The sequence below is a fragment of the Lissotriton helveticus genome, chromosome 1_1 (assembly GCF_964261635.1).
Source record: "Lissotriton helveticus chromosome 1_1, aLisHel1.1, whole genome shotgun sequence".
NCBI lineage: Eukaryota > Metazoa > Chordata > Amphibia > Caudata > Salamandridae > Lissotriton > Lissotriton helveticus.
Window position 1 is genome coordinate 1,658,958,710 of NC_136057.1, and position 20,418 is coordinate 1,658,979,127.

The window sequence follows — 20,418 nt, forward strand, 5'->3', positions numbered from 1 at the left end:
AAATTAATTCTTTTTCCTGATATTGGTTCAAATTCCAAAGATTTACACATTCACTGATTATTTCTTCAAGTTCAATTTTCATCTTTGAAACATTAAGTGGTCTCTCTTTTTCGGGTTCTGGGTTCACTTGTTCCACAATGCTCTCTATCTTTTTATTTCCTGATGCTTCCTGAAACCATGGTAAAAAAATCCCAACTTCAAATAAATGTGTTTCTCCCTGGGCTATTGGTGCTGTAAAGACAATCATTCCCTCATCTTTCAATGCGTGAACTGTCTGGGGCAGTTTCCGTTCTATAATCTGTGAATTTTGAGATGTTGGGATAAACCCTGTTGTAATTACTTCTTTTACAGCTCTTCGAGATTCTTAAGTTTCGACCATATTAATTAGGACAGCCACAATGTGTCTAGGCACTGTTTGTGCAGCTTCAGTTTGCACTATTTGTACCGAATCAGTCACAATTGGAGCAGTAACACCTGGAGGTATCACTGTCAGTTTCGAGTCAACAGGTGGTTGGACAATCTGAAATGTCTGTAAAGTTCTCTCAAACTGCATTTCTCTTAGTTCAACATAAGCAGTAGCCACTGAAATACTTGCTGGTACACTATTATCAGTATTTGTAGTGGGGACCACACAAGGTGGTGGACACTAAGTTAACAATGCCTCCAATATTTAATTCCCTAAATCACTATTGGTTTGAGGCTTTTTGTCATCCTTGATTTCCTTCTCCTGTATCTGCTCCTTTTTCTGCTCCTTCGGTCTCTCAGTAGTAATGGCTTTGTATAATCTGGTTCCCTCAACTAGAACATTCCTCCATCTCTATAGTGCTTCATCCTAATGAGCATTTGCAAAACTATGCTCTCCTCCGCTAGTCTCATTCAGGCATTTCTCTCTTTCCTTGTCTCATGCTGTCTTTTACAACACACTCAAGGCTTCAAATTGTGTGGTTCTAGATGATGAGTTTATTTCGCATAACATTTCCTATAATCTCTCAATAATTTGCAATTCAAAAGTACCATATTTTGGAATACTCAAAGGGCCCTCTTTCTCAGTAATCTAGCACCATTGGCAAATCCACAAACATGAATTCAGTCCCAAATTTGTTAATGTAAAATGTGCAGGTCACCGACCCAAATCAAGTTTGTCACACTACCTCAAAAAAAATCTTAATGCCTTTAAGAGATTTTAGCTCGATGTAGCACGCAGAATGCACAGAGATCTTTCTTTTACTCTTACCTTGTTTCTGTCCAACTTTTAAGGGCAATGCATATCAAATTTACATCCGATCATTTGCTGGAGTGGAAGGTAACTGGTTGTTAATGCCTAGGAGATAATAGACAAGCAAAGCTGGAATCAGAAAATTAGATTTGACTATTCATTTGCCAGGCCTGGGGCATGAGAGAGTCGCCAAGTAGTCCATGATGATAGTTGGAAAGTAAGATAAGGGTATATAGAAAAACTTGCAGTCCCATCCGGGGGAGTAGCGGCTTCGTGGGTAGACAGCAGTGACAGCGTGCTGTAGTGAGTCCACCACAAGGTGCAGGCTAGGGTTGCCTGTGGTCGACAGGTTCACAAGTTCTTGGACGTCTAAGGAGAGAATATTGAACATGAGCAAATAGTTCATTTTCATATGCCAACTCTTGCAGTGCAGCACTGGCTCTGCTATGGGATCACCCAACTCTGCTCCTGTCTTTCAGCACTAACACCTTAATTCCCGCCTGTGGTACTGCCTCTGCTATTAATTATGACAATTCTATTTTACTTTATTGCACCAAGGCATTCATTATGAGTGACCTGGAGGTGTGATAATTAGCCCTGACTCCAGGTTTTGCCCAGGTAGTGAGGGGTAACATGCATATATTTATGTTTGCTACATCAAATTCTGCATATTTCTTTTAATTGCCATTAATGTTCCCCCAGTGAAACCCCTCTCAGGCGTGCAAATTCCTCCTCCTCCCTGGCCATACCATGCACCCTCCCCCTTCAATTCATTCAAGGGACCACATTTTATGGTGCATAAAGGCTGCAATTTATTTCACAAAAATGAATCATGCATTTTGCAACTGGTTGGGCATTCAAGATCCATGTCTGGTTGTTACATATCACACTTATAAGTTAAAACATTGTCCCAAAGGTTTTTCATCTATTTCTGACTAACAGCACTGACTCTCCGCGATGGCCCCTTTTGTAGGTGTCTTGGATTCAGCTGATTCTAGGATTCCCTTGCTACTGACCTTGTGGGCAGCCGTCAGACCCAGCCCGGGCTGTAAGTGCCATTCCATCTCCCTGTACCTTTGGTGACCACATGTTTGCTATCCCACGTCCCTGCCGTTAGGCATGGTATGTTATGTTATGAGTTTTGTAAAGCGCACAACTGCCCCAGCAACGGGGCATCCCAGCCGTTAGGCATACCAAGGACAGAGTCTGAGCACCGCATCTATTCTGGCTGTCATTGTGGGCTGTCACCCACTCCCCCTTGTCCCTGCCGTAAGGCATCCTAAGGTCACTGTTTGAGCAGCTCTTCTACCTAGGTTATGTTTCCCTCAGGTCTCTTTCTGTGCTGCCTCCGCCTCACCCCTCTCCACTGACCCTACGGCTGCGATGACCATATTCTCTAGGTGTGGGTGGGTGGGTTCCGAGCTGCTGAGGTGATGGTCCGTTGCGGTCATGAGGTGCCCTGGCCTCTTTTGACCTTCTTGGTCCCCCTGCCCTCTTTCCTTCATTGAGTTGTTCACGATTTCAAATGACGCGTCTAATCACCATGCGTCTTATTTTGCAGGCTTTACCAGCCATGCTTCTGGGGATCCCACTGCCGGAAGGGGTTATCTGCGGGCCTCCATCTGGTCCAGCTTTGCCTCCCCGGCCCGCGTCACAACTGACCACAAGAAAATTGTGATGGTGATTACCCCTTTAAGTATTCACTGCATTACTCGTAATTCAATATATGTAGCTACAAGAGTTCCAGCATATACTTACTGGCTCACTCCTAATGAAGGCCTCATTCTGCTGTTAGTCTCCAGCATAAACACTGTTGTATGATAATTCCTCTTGTTTTGTTATTCTACAGCTTAACAATCAAACACTAACACTTCCTAGTTCCTACAGCACAAGCTCGAATGCCACCTCGTCCTTCTTCCTCGAAGCAGTCCTTTTAACTTGAAACACAGAAGTTGTTCCTCAGCTGATAAAAAATACTACCCCCAACATGGCTGCTAACACCCAGCAGTCTGTATGAGAGGAGGAACTTAGAAAATACTTCCTTTACTTCTGTTTTCCTTGGCAGGCTAAAAAGAAGTAAAGCAATCTTTTTCTTTTTTCTTTGTAAATATTAATGTTTTTCTTTCTAAAACAGTAGATTATCTATAGCAGTCTCCTCAATTACGGGTGCAGTTGTTACTGCCTAGTTTTAGTAGGTGGGACAGCTCCATATGTTCACTGCACTTACCTATTAGACTTGCTTGAGCAGTCTTTACTGATGCAGCTATGCTGAACATAATCTTCCCGATCAATGCGTTTTTAAGGTCTAAATTATAATTTTGCCACGTTTTGTAATAAGAATTAACTCAGTGTACTGATCGGTAGTCTGCCTAATCCAGGATGTTGCCTCCTGCTGGAGTAGGACCTAGATGTCAGTTATTTAGAAACACGCCGAAACAGGAAGTATGAGTCGGTTTTCGATCTCGAAGTGCCCTAATCCCCCGAGTGCCCTAATCTCTGCTGGCAGCTGTTTTGGGATAGTTGTGCCTTTTAACTTTCCTGTGTGTTGGCAAGTTATTTCTTGGCATAGTGACTCATGGAAGATTCAGTGAGTGATGTTGCGGGGCCATCCACAGAGGTCCCAGCCATTGCCAATTTACAACGCATGATTGAAGCTGCAGTTGAGGCGGCCTTTTGAGTTAGACAGGGCCTGCCCTCTGCTAAAATTCCTAGGGTTCAAGTAGTTGGGGACACTATCAATGACCCTGATGAGGAGGTGGCAAACAGCCAATTTATCCCTATAACTTGCGCTGCTGTCTAAATGTTATATTTCTTACACGATAGTTTCTTACGAGGTCTAGCTGTATCCACAATTAGGACCAAAAGGGCAGCTATCGAAGCTTTTAGGGGGAGACAGTGTTTTTAAGTGGTTCCTTGATATTGCGTCACTCCAGGCTCTTTGTTCCCTTAAGACCAATGGTCCATTTTCCTTTACCATCTTGGTACTTACCATTGGTTCTTCATGTCTTAACGGGTCCTTCCTTTGAACGTTTGGAAATGTCTGAATTAAAATACCTGACCTCTAAGTGGTATTTTTAGTTGCCATTTGTCCAGGGAGAAGGGTTGGGGAAATTGGAGCTTTCTTTCCCATTGATCCCTTTATCTGTTTATCCCGTGTAAAGTTTGTGTGAACACCCGCTTCGCCCCAAATTACCCTCTTCTTTTCTTTGCTCATTCGCCATTGTCCTTCCTTTGTTCTATACTTTTCCATCCTCACCTGACAAGACAACTCTAAACACTCTTAACGTGCAAAGAGCATTATCCATCTACTTAGAGAGAGCATCCTCCTTTCGGAAAGTAGACTCTCTTTTGATTACTTTTGGCCTTTTGAGTAGAGGTATTCATCCATGTATATCAACTATTTCAAGATGGAACATGACAGCCATAATCAAACGTTATGAAATGTCACGCTCAGAGGTTCCCACTCAGGTACACAGCAGATGCACTAGGGGAATTTCAACATCATGTGCATCCAACATCACTAAAAGGCATCTTTTGTGCAGCTAAATGAAAATCCGCTCACACCTTTCCCATTACCGGTTGCCGTTAGGTGTGAGTTTTCCATCAGATTTTGGGAAACATGTATAGGCTTGATAGAGCGCTTACAGCACTCTAAATTGTATGGGTCCATAATACTCATGGTTTAAACGCACTCACATAAATTGTTATCATTTACAGTGTATTATGTTTATCAAATCTATTTATTCATCATCCTAAGCATAGAAATGTAATGTGCACCTTTAAGTAGGATTTACATGTATTGGAGACACTATCTTTCCTGTATGCATAATGTGAAGGATGACCTATTCATGTAAATGTAACTGTGTGTTACGTTGCCTGCATTGTAGGCCCAGAACTGCAGGTTGTTGTCGGTTTAAAATCCTTAGTTACTAAAGAAATAATTAAATGAATCCCTTTTGTGTTCCAGGACAGCATGTTCTCATCCATCTGCAGGTGCAAGAATTCAACCTTGTTATTCTTAGTTTAAGGAGATAACCGGAATGTCTTTGAAGAGTCTGAAAGGCAAGAAGGGAGGACACCTTCCATGCCTGGCCTATCTGAACCTCAAGGCCACTGGAAGACAAGAAGAACTTAAGTAAAAGCTACTGGGGAATATTGCAAGTGAAACAATTCGTCATGTGATACATTTAGGAGGGGGCTGAATTTTGTCTTTTTGTATGATGTGCAGGGACAGAAAATCAGACTCCTACATTTTCGGAGAAGGAGCATCTTAAGAGCGAGCTCCATAGCCTTAAGCTATTTGAACCCATTTGACGTGAGTACTTCTTAGGAAGTCTACACGTGCTGACACCTTTGGGAAATGATACAGGGGAAATAGCCAGGAACCTCAATGAGAGTAGTGTAGGGAGAGATAACTTATGCTTTCCTTCCTAATGAAAAAGGATTTAGACTCAATCCTGGATTGCATTTTGATTCTGGAGTTCATCACATTATGCCTTTTATGCCGAATTCATTATATTTGTCGGTTTGGCTCTGTATTGATATTTATGTATCTATATTCTCTAATGCTAAGGTGCGTGTATATCCAATTATTTTTGGCCTCATAATAAAATCCATACACTGGACTTCGGAGTGTGTGGTCCTTTAAATATGACAAAATTGTAAGTATAACTTTGAAGTGTTTACTCCCCTCAACCACTTTCAGCAGGCAAATAAAAGACCATCAGCGCTAAATTTGGAAGGGAAGGCAAGGACTAAATTTAGCGTAATCAAATGGTAGCAGGTGATGGTTTGCCTCTAAAGTGAGGTGAGAATGAAGGATTTAGAGTCGAAGCTGAGGAAATTTGGACTCTGGACTTGGATTAGACAATGGCGAAAAACAAAAATTGATGGAGGTCGGCGGATGCTGATAATGCAGTAGAAACGGTGGTAGCATGAGTATGCAACTGTGTGGTGTGCTAGGTTACGGAGATTAGTTAATTGTGTGATGTCTTGAGAAGTGAGAATGCAAATCGAGTGATTGTGGGTTAATCGGTTTATGGGTCTGGACACGTGCGGATCAGGAAGTTTGGTGAGAGGACTCAAGAGAAATTCAAGATCCCGGGATAGTTTTGTATATGTGATTGTCCGATCAAAATTGTGGGTGTCATGAAGTCCTATCACCAATCCACTTGTAATAGGGAACTTTGTGTGAATGTAGGAGTAATGTCACGGTGGAAAGTCTCAGGTACCAGGGGTAAACTACGGCGATTGGGTGACCAACGAAGGTCAGGGGTCTAAGCGGAGAGATATTCTTGTAAGAGTGTTCTATCGATCTTTTAGCGGACGGACAATTACTTGTTTATGTGACTGTATGTTATTGTGGCTGTAGTAGGAAGCAGTTACTTGGTTAATAACTTTTGGTTATACAGTTACTTGTGTACGAATGTGCGAGCGTGTGTTCAAAGTGAAATTGTAAAGGAGGGTGAGCTGCTGCAAAAAGGGAGTTGGGACGTCAGTGCGAGCCGCGCTGGGATAGGTCGGTTGGTGTAACGCCGCGCTGGGATTGGTGGAAGTTCGTCAGAAGTTAATAGTGAATTTTGGATTGCAAAGAATTGATTTTTACAATGAGATGTTTTAAGGTGTTGCGTGATTTATGTAGAGGCGACACAGGGGTGGTAACTCGGGTGGGAGAAGAAGCTTCACCAGAGAATACCCCGGCACATTACATGGCAACCAATGTAGGACTCCATACTATAGTGTGGCTGCAAAATTGGAACAAAATTACAGAGAAAGAGGGAGAAATGGCTTTCCCTCGTTATGGGTCATTTCGGATGGAGGTGCTATACCAGCTGAGAGGAGTGATCTTCTCTCAAACCTCCGCCTAGACCAACGCAATTTGAGGCATTAGATGCATGGATGAGAGCAGCAAAAGCAAAAAGAAGAGAAGCTTCAAAGGGAAGAATGAAGAAGGCAATGAAGGCATATCAGGGTGTCAGGTGGGATGCATAGCTTAAGAGATGGAGAGTAGACCCCATAGAGGGAGAACACTTATATCCATTCAGGTTGCTAAAAGAAGGATCTGAAGGGCAGAGTAAGACAGAAGAGGACAGTGATACAGATGATAGCTTTCTAGAGAGATTGCTAGCAGAACGTTCTCCACCTTATGACTCCAGGTCGGAGCCGGAGAGAACACAGCAACCTGGGGAAGCTTTAGGAGTGGGTCGAACAGGGTCAGAAGAGCAGACAACAGGAGTAAGAGGGAGAACGGCAGTGGGAATAAGAATTCCAGGAGGATCGGGAGGGCCAGGATATGCAGACCCTGAGCACAATGGAAGTGCATGTGCCTTGCAGTTACCGGACTCTCTTACGGTACCAGTAACAATTGAACCTGTGGTTTCGAACTATAACCCAAATGAGAGAGCCAGTGAAAGTTAACAGCAGACCAGAGAAGGGGAAGAGACTATGTCTGGAGGGAGTCTTACAATGAGTGGAACAGGCATGGCTCAATATGTCAGTGGAAGATAGTACTCCATTGCCAGCCACTGCTGATCCATCAAGGATGGACAGTGGGTCAGAACGAAGACAAACAGGAGCTTTGGTAAATTCTAGGTCAGACATTAGAATGTGGGTTCCACCAGTGAGGGAGTTAATGATGTCAAGAGAAGAACTATAGATGAGACGAGAGGCACCTAGAGTACTATTCGAACCACAAGGTTTGTGTGAAGGTAACCATTGGAGAAGTTGAAGTTGTGAGAGAGAAAGTCGTCCAGTGTTGAGAATGGAGGAGAGTACAGGTCCAAGGAGGGCACACAGTTGTGGCAGGGAAGAGACAGGAAATGAGAGGGGTCAGAGAATCATACAAGTGGCAATGAAGGCACCATTGTTAGATGTGGTAAGATTGAAAGTTGAAATAGATGAAGTGATAGAAGGGAATCTGCCATTGGACAGGATTGAAACATATGACCCAAACGAGTTGCTATTTGTAGCTAAGGATATTACTAAAAAGGCAAAGCGAGCTCATGAAGCACTGGTACAGTTAGCACAAAGGTATGAGGTGGATTTGATCACAACGAAATTGATGCAGGGAAGCTACAGATTGAATTATACTGATCAAGATTTGGAAGAGAAGCAAACAACAGGATTAAAGGCACAAATTTGAGATTTGATTATTAGCAATGTGACCATGGAGAGAATTAGACAACTGGGAAGAAAGGTGGTCGAAAAAGAAAAATGCCAAGAAAGTGATAGGAGATACTCCGCCTCCAGGTGGAGGGATGGGAGCAGCAGGAAATTTCCCTCTGAGAGAAGTACAGAATGGGGGGTATGTACATGTGCCAAGGAGTAGGAGTAATTTAGCAGCTTTCACTAATGATTTTCCTCGGCTGAGGGAGAAACCTGCCGACTGGTATAAACAAATTGATAGGTTTGTTGAGATTGCGAAGGTGTTTCAGATTGATTTGAATACCTTGCTTGATATAGTAGTTCCAGGTGATCTATGGACGGCATGTCAGGTTGCCGTTGATTGGCCAGCTGTGGAACTGGCTAGAGATGCAGTGACTAATGGTCCTTCGGCTGAAGTAATGAAGAAATAAGAACAGGTGATTACGTGGTTGCAGTCTAAAGTGGCCCGCAGACTGCTGATTGGCTTTAAATCGATCACACTACTCAAGATCCTAAAGAATCGGTACATGACTATTATGAGAGACTTTAAGTGCCATTTAAACAACATAGTGCATTGGATCCAGTTGAGCAAAAAGATATGGGACAGTTTGTTTCAAAATTTGTGTTAGGATTGAGGTCTGATATATATCAGTTTGATGATACAGCACCACTTGATTTGTTGGCAGAATAAATCTGTCTACAAAAGTTTGCAATATGCAAAATACTGCAGTGAACAGGTAGCGGCAGCATAAAAGAAAACAAAGGAAAAATTGATGTTGGTACAGTTGAGGAATGCCAAAAGGCCTGACTGGGTGCAAGGGGTTGGAGGAGGAATGGGTCGAGGAAGAGGATGTGGTAGAGGAATGAACCAAAAGACTGTCTCAACTTGGACAGGGCAGAGGAAGGGGTGCAGATGCCGGTTCGGTAGCTGAGTGGGTGGCAAATCAAAAACGTGTCACAGCTTGTCACTATTGTCACAAAATCGGGCATTGGAAGCGCAAGTGTAGATTGAATCCAGCAAATCAATTGCAGTATGAGGGAGAGAGACAAGTGTCAGAAGGTTTGAATACTGTGACAAGACCCAGATCCATGTATGGGGGAGGTTGCGCGTCCCAAATGCAGATACCACAGCCTCCAAGAATAACCACCAGTAATCAGGCCTATCGTCAGATGCCTTACTTTATGATGCAAGACAGATTAGATCAAATAGAAGGTTCTCATGAGTGTCAGAGGGGGGTGCAGGGAGAGTGAACTTTGGATGCTGGCCTGGAAGTGGATCAAAGTTGACCGTTTGTAGATGCGGAGGTGAATGGACATCCTGTTACCTTCATGTTAGACACTGGAGCTGCGCGCTCCACAGTAAGAACAGGAGTGGTCCCAGATTTATCCTTGTCAGGAAAATCGATTCAAGTTGTGGGAGTTACTAATTTGAAAATGACTAACCCATTAACAAATGAGTTATCTGTGAGAATAGGACCCTTTCAGGACAAACACCAATTTGTGGTGTGTGATTCCAGTCCAGTTTGTCTATAGGGACAGGATCTTTTGTGCAAGCTCAATTGTACCATATCTTGCACACAGAGGGGTGTAGTGTTGCAAACCTATGATCACGACGCTGATTTTAAAATGGCCAATATGAGCTTGTGTGCAGAGCTGTTCGTGGCTCTCACAATAGAAGACCTACCATATGACTTGAGACATTCAGTTTCTCCGAAGGTGTGGGATTTCACGGGTGAGGAGATTGGATTGATCCGAGGGGTTGAACCTGTGAAGATACAGGTTAAACCCAATGCTGAATTCCCACAAACTCCGCAGTATAAATTGACTCTTGAAACTGTGGCTGGGATACGACCTGTAATCTAGTCCATGATTGCACAAGGCATTCTGAAGGAGATAAGAGGAAGTCCCTGTAACTCACCTATAATGGGACTACAGAAGCCTAACGGCAAGTACAGAATAGTGAAGGATTTGCGCAGGGTCAATGAAATCGTGATCCCATGTTGTCCTGTGGTACCGAATCCAGCTGTTATATTATTTCAGATACCATGCAAGGCAGAATGGTTTACACTCATCGATTTGTGTCAGGCGTTTTTCTCCATACCACTCCACGAGGATTCCCAATATATTTTTGAGGTTAAGAATGGACGACTCTGTGTTAACATGGTATAGAATCCCTTAAGGGTATACAGAAAGTCCCTCTATCTTTAGCCAGTGTTTCAAAAAGAATCTTGAAGGGCTGGTGATGCCCCAGAGCTCAGTTCTGGTACAGTATGTCGATGACCTTTTGGTCGGGTCAGAGACTGAGAATGCTTGCAGGATCAATACAGTGGCTTTGCTGAATCATTTGGCAGAAAATGGGCACAAAGTGTCCCAAAAGCAAGCTTCAGTATTGTCAAACAGAAGTGCAGTATTCGAGTCACTGAATTAAAAAGGGAAAATGAAGGGTGTCACCAGATCCCAGAGAGACGATTCTGCAATTGGGAACTCTGAAAACACAGAAAGAAGTCTGCATGTTTTTGGGAATGGTCGGCTATTGTCGACAGTGGATCCCAAACTTTCCCTTGCAAGCAAAGCCACTCTTAAGGTTGACTCGAAAGGATATTAGTGATCTGGTACCATGGGTTGATGACTGCTTGAGAGCCTTCGATGAGCTGAGAGAGAGCCTATGTCGCGCTCCAGCTCTGGGAATGCCAGATTACAATAAAGCGTTTTCGCTCTTCTGCTGTGAGAAAGAAGGATGTGCATTAGCGGCCCTTGTACAGATATATGGAAGTGCCCTTAGGCCAGTGGCTTATTTTTCCGCTACATTAGATCCTGTAGCTTCTGCGTTGCCCGGATGTCTCAAATCCGTTGCTGCAACAGGTGTCAGCATTGAGAGATGTGAAAGTATAGTGATGGGTCGTCCTCTTATTGTTTATGTGCCACATTCAGTAGAACTGTTCATGACAAGAACAAAGAAACTACATTTAACGAATAACAGACTTACAAAGTATGAGCAAGTTATATTGGCTTCTGAAATTGTTACCCTGAAGCGATGTACTATCTTAAATCCTGCTACATTGTTACCTCTTCCACAGAGGAAGGAGATGATTGTGAAGAGCTTGACTGTCTGGATGTTACTGAACTATCTACCAAACCCAGAACTGATATTGTTGATGAACCTTTACCCGAATCTGATTTGATCCTTTTAGTTAACGGTTCATGCTTAAGAGACAATGAAGGGTGTTTGAGAGCAGCTTTTGCTGTGTGTACCATCTTGGGGCTTGTTGAAGCTGCCTGTTTGAACAGAGTATATTCTGCTCAGGTGGCCGAAAATTATTGCTCTGATACGTGCCTGTACCATCGCGGATGGAGTTCGAGTGACTATCTATACGGACAGCGAATATGGGTTTGGAGTGGTACATGATTTTGGACAGTTATGGTCTCAAAGGGGATTTTTAACGTCATCAGGATCCCCTATCCGTAATGGAGAATATGTACGTCAATTATTGGAAGCCTTACAGAGACCTAGAGAAATAGCTGTAGTTAAGTGTGCAGCCCATGGAAAGTGAGAAGATTTTGTCACCAAGCGTAATAACTATGCTGACGAAGTAGCTCGTTTTTGTGCAATACATATTTGTGTTTTCAATGGAGAATATGTAGGAGAAAGCACAGAAGAGACCAAATTCAGCATGCTGTTAGCTGTGGCAGATACATGGGATGAGGTGAAGTGGCTGCAGGATGAGGTCTCAGAGGAGGAAACTGCGTCATGGGTTAGTGCAGGATGTGAAAAGAGAGAAGATGACATTTGGATATCGACAGATAGGGCAGTGTTACCTGTTTATTAAGCCCAATGACGAGGCAGATTCACGAAGCAGGTCATCTTGGGAGACATGCCATGGTGCGAGTGTTTAGGCAAACATGGTTTAACCCCCAATTTCGTGTGCATACTGAAGCAGTCTGTCACAGGTGTGTTATGTGTCAACAAATGAATGTAGGAAAAAGAACTGTGGTTGCAATGAGTCACGTTGTAAGATCAGGAGGTCCTTTCATTGGGATACAGTTGGACTTTATTGAGTTGCCAAGATGCAATAGGCTGAGATATGTTTTGGTGGTGGTGTGTATCTTTTCACGTTGGGTTGAGGCGTATCCAACTAGACGATGTGACAATCTCACAGTAGCAAAACTGCTCTTAAGCAACTGATACCGCGGTTTGGATTTGCAACCTCGGTGAAGACAGATAGAGGAACACACTTCCATAACGAATTCATGAAAGTATTGTGTACGGCCTTGAAAATTGATCAGAGACTGCATTGTGGCTACGGACCAGAGGCTTCTGGTCTTGTGGAACAGATAAATGGCACAATCAAGAAGAGGGTATCCAAGGTGTGTTCGTCAACTTCATTGAAATGGCCAGATGCGTTGCCGTTGGTATTAATGAGTCTGAGTAGCACTCCTGATAGCACAGGGCTCTCTCCCCACAAAATATTGATGGGAGCTATGCAATTGCCTATGGTGTCAGCTACAGCATTGATAAACATCACAGATGATTTGGTAATGGATTATTATAAGGGACTGGCTGATGTGGTTAATTCTGTGTCCACCATGCTGAGGCTGCAACTGCATCCACCTCGAGAGATCTGCTGCATGATGTTAACCCTGGTGATTAGGTGCTTGTCTGAAAGCACGTGAGGAAGAGCTGCCTTGATGCCTTCTGGCGTGGACGAAATCAAGTGCATTTGGCCACAAGCACAGCGGTGAAGTGTGGAGGATTGCCAAACTGGATCCTTGCTTCACATACTCACAGAGTCCCAGAACCTGTTGAGGACACAACTCCTCTTGTTCTGAGAAATGCAATCGAGAGTGCAACCGAAATAGAAAGAACAGGTCAGACTGTGAAAACTCCTGATGAAGCGGAACAATCAACCGAGCAAGAAAGAGTAAATCAAACAGTTCCCGAAGTGAATTCAGATTCAGAAATAGACGACATTATAGAGGTGAACTTTGAACCAGAGCACAGGGAACAGCCTGTTGCAGAAACATCAGATCAAGAGGAAGAGAGGAGAGCAGATGCTGCAGCAGCAAAGTGGCCAACAAAGATGGAAAGGCTGAACATTAGGCTTGCATCTGAGAAAAATCTCACGCCAATTCCTGAAACATCTGAATCCGATCAAAGTGAAACTGAAGGAAGACCAGATGGTCTAAGACAATCCAAAAGGCAGATAGTACCGTCTGAAAAGTATGCATCTCCTGAGTGGAAATATTTGGCCACAGATGCAGAGACCAGAGAAATCTGGGAGGTTGGGGACCGGCACAGTGTGTCACGGAGAGAGCACTCTGCCAATTGGCATTCAGTTAATAGTCCCTGGAGTTGATGCCTTTGGAATTCTGACTCTGACAGTTCCCGATCCATCAAGGCTGAGTGGGTTACGCTTTTTGATCCTGAACCAGGTTGCTTTCCCTACTTTTGGTCGACAGCCAACCGCACAAGCAATGGGAAAAATTTGTGTAGAAATACTACAGCTTGTTCTTGCTATGCTTGGATCTAATATCATAAATCATGAAGATTGAACTGTGAAAGAAAATTGTATTAGCTTTAGAAAGAAGATAACCTAGCCCCAAGAGGAAGAAGATTTAAAATTAGGGACTTTCCATAGAAGAAGAGTAACCCTGGGCGTAGTTCGCGTAGTAGCGCTACGAGTATTTACGCGAAGTGCACTTTGCACTATGCAAGCTATGCGTAGCTACTCGAACTGCGTAGTGCGGTAGGGAAAATGCTGTTCGCACTGATTGCACAGTGCCGGATGCTTGTCTGCACTGTGCAATCATTGCAAACCGCATTTTGCGCAGTGAAATTGGTCGTTTTCTGCCGCTCTAATAGATTTGTACTCGAGTGGCAGCTTTCCCAATGCGGACTGGTAGTTTGTCATTGCGAGCGTACACAACCACTCCCAATAAGAAACCTGACCTCCCAGCGTTGAGAATCTCGCCGGGAGGTTTATTTTCCATGCTCGCGATCTTGATGTTGCTGATCGCGAACGAGGAAAAAGTCTCGCTGGGATGTTATTTTGCTCTCTCGTGGTTGCCAATTTGACATTGAGAACTGCGAGCAAGCATAAAATGCCCGCTACGCTACGCGTTTTTGCACTGTGCTATGTGCAATTCGCGTAGCGCATAGTAGCTCAAACTACGCACGCTCCGTGAGCGTTGCATAGTTCTACGCCCAGGGTTAAAGAAAAGTAGAGGGATAGGGTTGACTACATCTCTCTAGGTCTAGTTTCGTTGAACTGAACACTACCATAATCGAATAGGAAAAGGAAAAGAAAGAGACATTGTAAATAACCAAATTAAGCAAAGTGAAGAAGAACAGAGACTTTGTTGAATTAATTTATGTTTCAAATCAACGCAGTGGTTCAAAATAGAATCCGAGTAGTCAGGACGAAGCAGAAATGCATAATTCGTGCCCTTATTGTTGTGGTGCTTATTGTCATAGCTGTGGTGATTGTTACATCTTTGGTTGGGTCTCACAATGCTGAAAAGAATTAATTGACACCTACCCCATCTACGGCAGACATAGGAGAGGGTGCATCCAACAAAGATAGAGATATGATTAGGGAAACTAGTCGGATGCTACACGTAGATTTGTCAAAAGGAGATTTTACGCTCAATGCATATGCTTGTTTGTTTTATGAATATGTGGATACAATGGAAGCAAAAGATTGTTATGTGTGTATGCAATTGCCAGCATCAGTAGAAGAGGGCATCAAATATCATCACTTGCCTTTAACTTATGGCATCACATGAAGGGTGTTGCTGAGCACGTTTTACAGTAAGGCCCATTTTGAGTACTACTTCTCAAATTATGATGTGGTACTCTCAGAAGTTCCAGTCCTTAAGTACATGAATAAGAATGATTACTATAAGGAGATAGAGAGAATGTCTACATATTTTGTACCTACCATTACTCTGTTGACTGATATCAAAAAGAAATTTGTAGATGAGATAGAAGACCGACATAGACAGACCTTATTTAGACCAGAACCAAAGCATGAGGTTATTCCATGGACACAGGAAGAATTAGATCATAAGGCAAAAGGAAGTTCTAGTTCAATAGCTTTGGACTTTCAGCAAAAAGGAAAATTGTGCATTAGACACCCGTCAACCTATTATGACAAAATATTTGTGGGTGAGAGGGTTTGTGAACACATTTTCTTAATTGAGGAGGCAATAAGAAAGGCGTTATTGGATAAATTAACCATAGTACCAAATGTGTATTTTGTGTGTGGAAAAAGTGCTTATGTGAAACTGCCCAAGAATTGGTATGGTACATGTTATTTAGCAGTAGTATTTCCCAAAATCTTTCATGTAGATAATCTATGGTCCTTAGAGGGAAAAGGTGTTCACAGAGGAAAACGTGGTGCAAGTGCTGGAGAAATTGTTGGAGATGTATTTGGAGCTATGATACCGAGTGTGGATGTGATCTCGAATGATGTGAAAATTAGAAAACTGGTAACAATAGTGGATAAACTCTCTGTGAATACGGCCCACGTTCTGTTACTTGTTGATGGGGAGATGGTCTCAATCAGGGCTATAGTTCTTCAAAATAGTCTTGCTTTAGACGTCCTATTAGCAAAAGCTGGAAGAGTCTGTAAATTATTGAAAGTTTAATAGTGCTGCACGTATATTCCTGACAACAGTCGGGATATACGAAAATATATTAGTAACATCTCAGAGATACACCGAAATGTACGTGATTTGGCTGCAGATGGGATTTGGGAACAAATTGGCAAAGGCTTTGGAAAAATTGGAAGCTGGTTTGATAGTCTAGGACAAGGGATAATGGGATACATCTTGAAACACATCATAATAGCAGTCATTTGTATAATCATACTATTGGGAGCCATCAAAGCTTAGAAGAGGCAAAAGGCATGCCTAATGAAAACTCCTTGAAGAAACGAGAGCAGCAGTTAGAACGACTGCAGGACAGTCGTTATCTGCACCTTAAGGGGTTAAAAAAATTAGACAGGGACGGCAAGCTACAAATTCTGTTTAGGTCGATCTCTACAACATGGAGAATACCATAAGAGAAGAGAATGTTGGTGTTTTGACACTAGTCATAAGAGGGGGGGACTGATAGAGCGCTTACAGCACTCTAAATTGTATGGGTGCATTATACTCATGGTTCAAATGCACTCAAATATATTTTTATTGTTTGCAGTGTATTATGTTTATCAAATGTATTTATTCAACATCCTAAGCATAGAAATGTAATGTGCACATTTAAGTAGGATTTACATGTATTGGAGACACTATCATTCTTGTATGTATAATGTGCAGGATGACATTATATTCATGTAAATGTAACTGTGTGTTGTTTAAGTTGCCTGCATTGTAGGCCCAGAACTGCAGGTTGTTCTCGGTTTAAAATCCTTAGTTGCTAAATAAATAATTAAATTAATCCCTTTTGTGTGCAAGGACAGCATGTTCTCATCCCATTGCAGGTGCAAGAATTCAACCTCATTATTCTTAGTTTAAGGAGATAACCGGAATGTCTTTCAAGAGTCTGAAAGGCGGGAAGGGAGGATGCCTTTCGTTCCCGGCCTATCTGAACCTCAAGGCCACTGGAAGACGAGAATAACTTAATTAAAGGAGCCAATTGAAAACTACTGGGGAATATTGCAAGTGAAACAATTTGTCATGTGATACATTTAGGGGGGGCTGAATTTTGTCTTTTTGTATGATGTGCATGGACAGAAAATCAGCCTTCTACATTTTTGGAGGAGAAGGAGCATCATACTTCTTAGGAAGTCTACACGTGCTGACACCTTTGGGAAATGATATAGGGAAAATAGCCAGGAACCTAAATGAAAGTAGTGTAGGGAGAGATAACTTATGCTTTCCTTCCTAATGAAAAAGGATGTAGACTTAGCCTCAATCAAGGGTTGCATTTTGATTCTGGAGTTCATCACATTATGCCTTTTATGCTGAATTAATTATATTCGACGGTTTGGCTCTGTATTGATTTTTATGTATCTATATTCTCTAATGCTAATGTTCGTCTATATTCAATTATTTTTTGCCTTATAATAAGATCCATAAACTAGAATTCGGAGTCTCTGGTCCTTTAAATATGACTAAATTGTACGTATAACTTTGAAGTGTTTACTCCGCTTAACCACTTTGAGCAGGCAAATAAAAGACCATCAGCACTAAATTTGGAAGGGAAGGCATGGAATAAATTTAGCGTAATCAGTCTTCTCTGTCTGAAAAATTAGATGTCATAAAGCAGCCCCACTTTTAAAAAACATTAGAAAGTGCAGTGTTGACTCATTGATTTATTAAGTAGGGTGGGAAATAAAGTGTTCAATTATTTCTGATAGGGTATTGTCTGAACTTGTAAGGGCAGCTTAGAGGAACATGGACAAGGATGCAATGGCCTGGTTATTTACCAGTAATGTTCAAATCTTCATTACTGGAAGTCCATGTCTTCTTCAATGCAGTCCGGAAACCACCTCCCACCCTTAAATGTGGGGTTGATTAATTTCCTATTCTTTTTTAAAGGCTTAATATACAACAGGAAGCATTTATTAAGTTCCTCCCCTTTTACAGACTGCTGAGTAATGACAGCCATGATGGGGAAACTATCTTCATCAGCTGGGGACAACTCCTGTGGAAAATATATTTTCTTCACTTGTAAGGACTGCAGCGAGGAAGACCTTGACTCGAAGTAATGAAGATTACTGGCAAGTAACCAGGCTATTGGATCCTACAGTTCTAACGTTGCATCATTGAGCCCAGACAACACTGCATGCTACAGCACAACCACCAATACTTTCCGCAGCATTAGCTCTGCTAATCAATTGTGCAGTACAATCATTGTTCTACCCTACAGCAATAACTTTGCTATCAGATCCAAAAGTCAGTTGCAAGTTCTTGATACAGCAATGTGATAATTGAATTTCAAATGTATACATAACACACCTCATAAACAAGGGGGTATAGTTGTTTTAATACTCTTATGAGAAAAGGAATGTCAAACAGTAAGTCAATGGATCTCCTACTCATGCCTTCCCCAATCTACAGCAGATGCCTTGTGAACTCACAGGTGTTGTAGTATTTCTCCCCGTAGCTCTCCTTGACATCATTTGGCACACGGGCCCACACAGCTTGTAAACTTTCCTCCACTATTGGCTTGGTGGCAATACCAGTGTTGAAGCAGCCAGGCTCCACAATTGAAACATTAACGCCAAATGCCCGGAGGTCACGCCTAATAATCAATAGAGAACCCACAAAAAAGATTGATAAATGGTTCTGAACTGCAAGACACTATATAAAAAAAACAGCACTCCAGGCAAAACACCACACAATGAGAATTTGATGCACAGGGTCACATCTGCTGCTGTAACACTCCATTTTAAAATTTCAGTAACATCGAAACAGCTCAAGTGAAATAAAGTCCATGTTATGAAACGTATGCCTTATTTGTACACCATATTAGGCTCACATCTCTACTGAATCTTCTAGAGAAGCATCCTCAGGAAAGAGAGAGGGGGGTTTGCTATAGAAATGGAAAGTTGAATGGGGGATTCTATGGTCTCAGTTAGAGTTTTGTGGACAGGGTACTGAGGCACAAAAGTGGCAGAGTACCCTATCTTCCATACGTGTAGGTCCCCACTACATTTATGATCGGGGCAGCAGCCATATTTCCGCCAGAGAGGCTTCTGCTTGCTTTGATAGCAGAAACCACTGACCAATGGCTCGACTGACATTGGGCCAACAGCTAAAATACATGTGTTCTTTCGACATATTTAAGGTGGGTGTTTTGATTTATTTTTTACCTTGTTTTGGGACCACCAGGGAAAGCCTGGCTGTCTCAAACAGGATAGCGAATAAATTACCAGCTCACTCTGAGAGAAAACACCTTCAAGTCATGGGAATTTCTTTTGTTTTTCAAACAAACTTCTGCTTATCAGTTTAAAAATAAAAAATAAGTTTTCTGTGAAGGCTTTGTCCACACAACAAGCCTTTAGGGCTTTCAGTGGGGCCACCATGGTATCGTCTCCTCTCAAGGCACAGAGATCTCGACCTGCCAGGTGTGGGTCCACCAGGGCAGCCAAGAACATCCCTCTGCTGCAGCCTCACAATCCGTAAATGAGAGCTTAAGTACAGATATCATTTCTTTTGATGGGTCAGCAACTCAGCTGCAGTAATCCTTTGGTTTTTCTTTTTACATGTGTCTCGTTTTAATTTTGTTATTATTCGGTCATTGCAATTGTAAAAAGATGACAGGTTAAATTGTTTCCTCCAAACTCATGTCAGTCATTTGACTGGATGGCCATGCCAGCAATGTGCTCCTTACCGTAAGCTGTCAGAGAAAGCCTCCACTCCATACTTGGAAATGCAGTACCCTCCGCCAACGAGTGCGATCCTCCCAAAAGCACTGCTCACATTGGCAATCCTGCCCTTGCACTTCCTCACCAGGGACACCAGGTTGAGGGTCACATCGATCATGCCTAACAAGTTCACGTCGATCACTTTTGCAAAGTCGTCTTTAGTCAACCACTCATTGGGAGCCATGGGGAAGCCCACACCGGCGTTGTTCACCAGACCCCATAGTCCTGGTAATAGAACAAAAAATAGAGTGAAGCAGTCATCCCCTTGAATCTTTCAATCCCACACTGAAGGAAGATAAGCTTGTCAGGAAATGGTAAAAAGAGTGGGAAAGCCCTTGCCTTAGGCTGATTAAGCGTCTTGCCCTATAAATCCATTTATAGCTGGATCAAAAAAATAAAGTTCTGCAGTAAGCGTTTGTGATTGCAGTGTGAATCCTCAATTTGCATTTTTTCTGTCTATCATGAAAGGAAAACAAAGGTGGAAGGCACCTGATAATCATGTAGCAATCCTCAAACCACTGCAAGAATACAAGTCTGCCTATTTTATCACTGTCTCTATCTTATCAGAATGGGTATATGCAGTTAGTACCTTCTCTTTGCCTGATGGAAACCCATACAAAAACTCAACTGGCAGGTTATGCATCTTGGCCTTTTTTGGGAGAGTCTGGCATGTGATCAGATGCCATT

General features: G+C 42.6%; 1 protein-coding gene across 4 annotated transcripts in view; it reads right to left on the reverse strand.

Moving 5' to 3' along the window:
- Positions 1 to 937: 937 nt before the first annotated feature.
- Positions 938 to 20,418, reverse strand: part of LOC144830006 (retinol dehydrogenase 7-like) — a 441,255-nt gene continuing 421,774 nt past the window's right edge. For all 4 annotated transcript variants that reach the window (XM_078688875.1, XM_078688877.1, XM_078688874.1 and 1 more), the window contains 3 exons: positions 19,698 to 19,956; positions 18,442 to 18,605; positions 938 to 1,585 (listed from right to left, as the gene is read on the reverse strand). In XM_078688875.1, the coding sequence (XP_078545001.1) occupies positions 1,374 to 1,585; positions 18,442 to 18,605; positions 19,698 to 19,956 (635 nt within the window). In that variant the 3' untranslated portion in view covers positions 938 to 1,373. The remainder of the gene's footprint in view (positions 1,586 to 18,441; positions 18,606 to 19,697; positions 19,957 to 20,418) is intronic.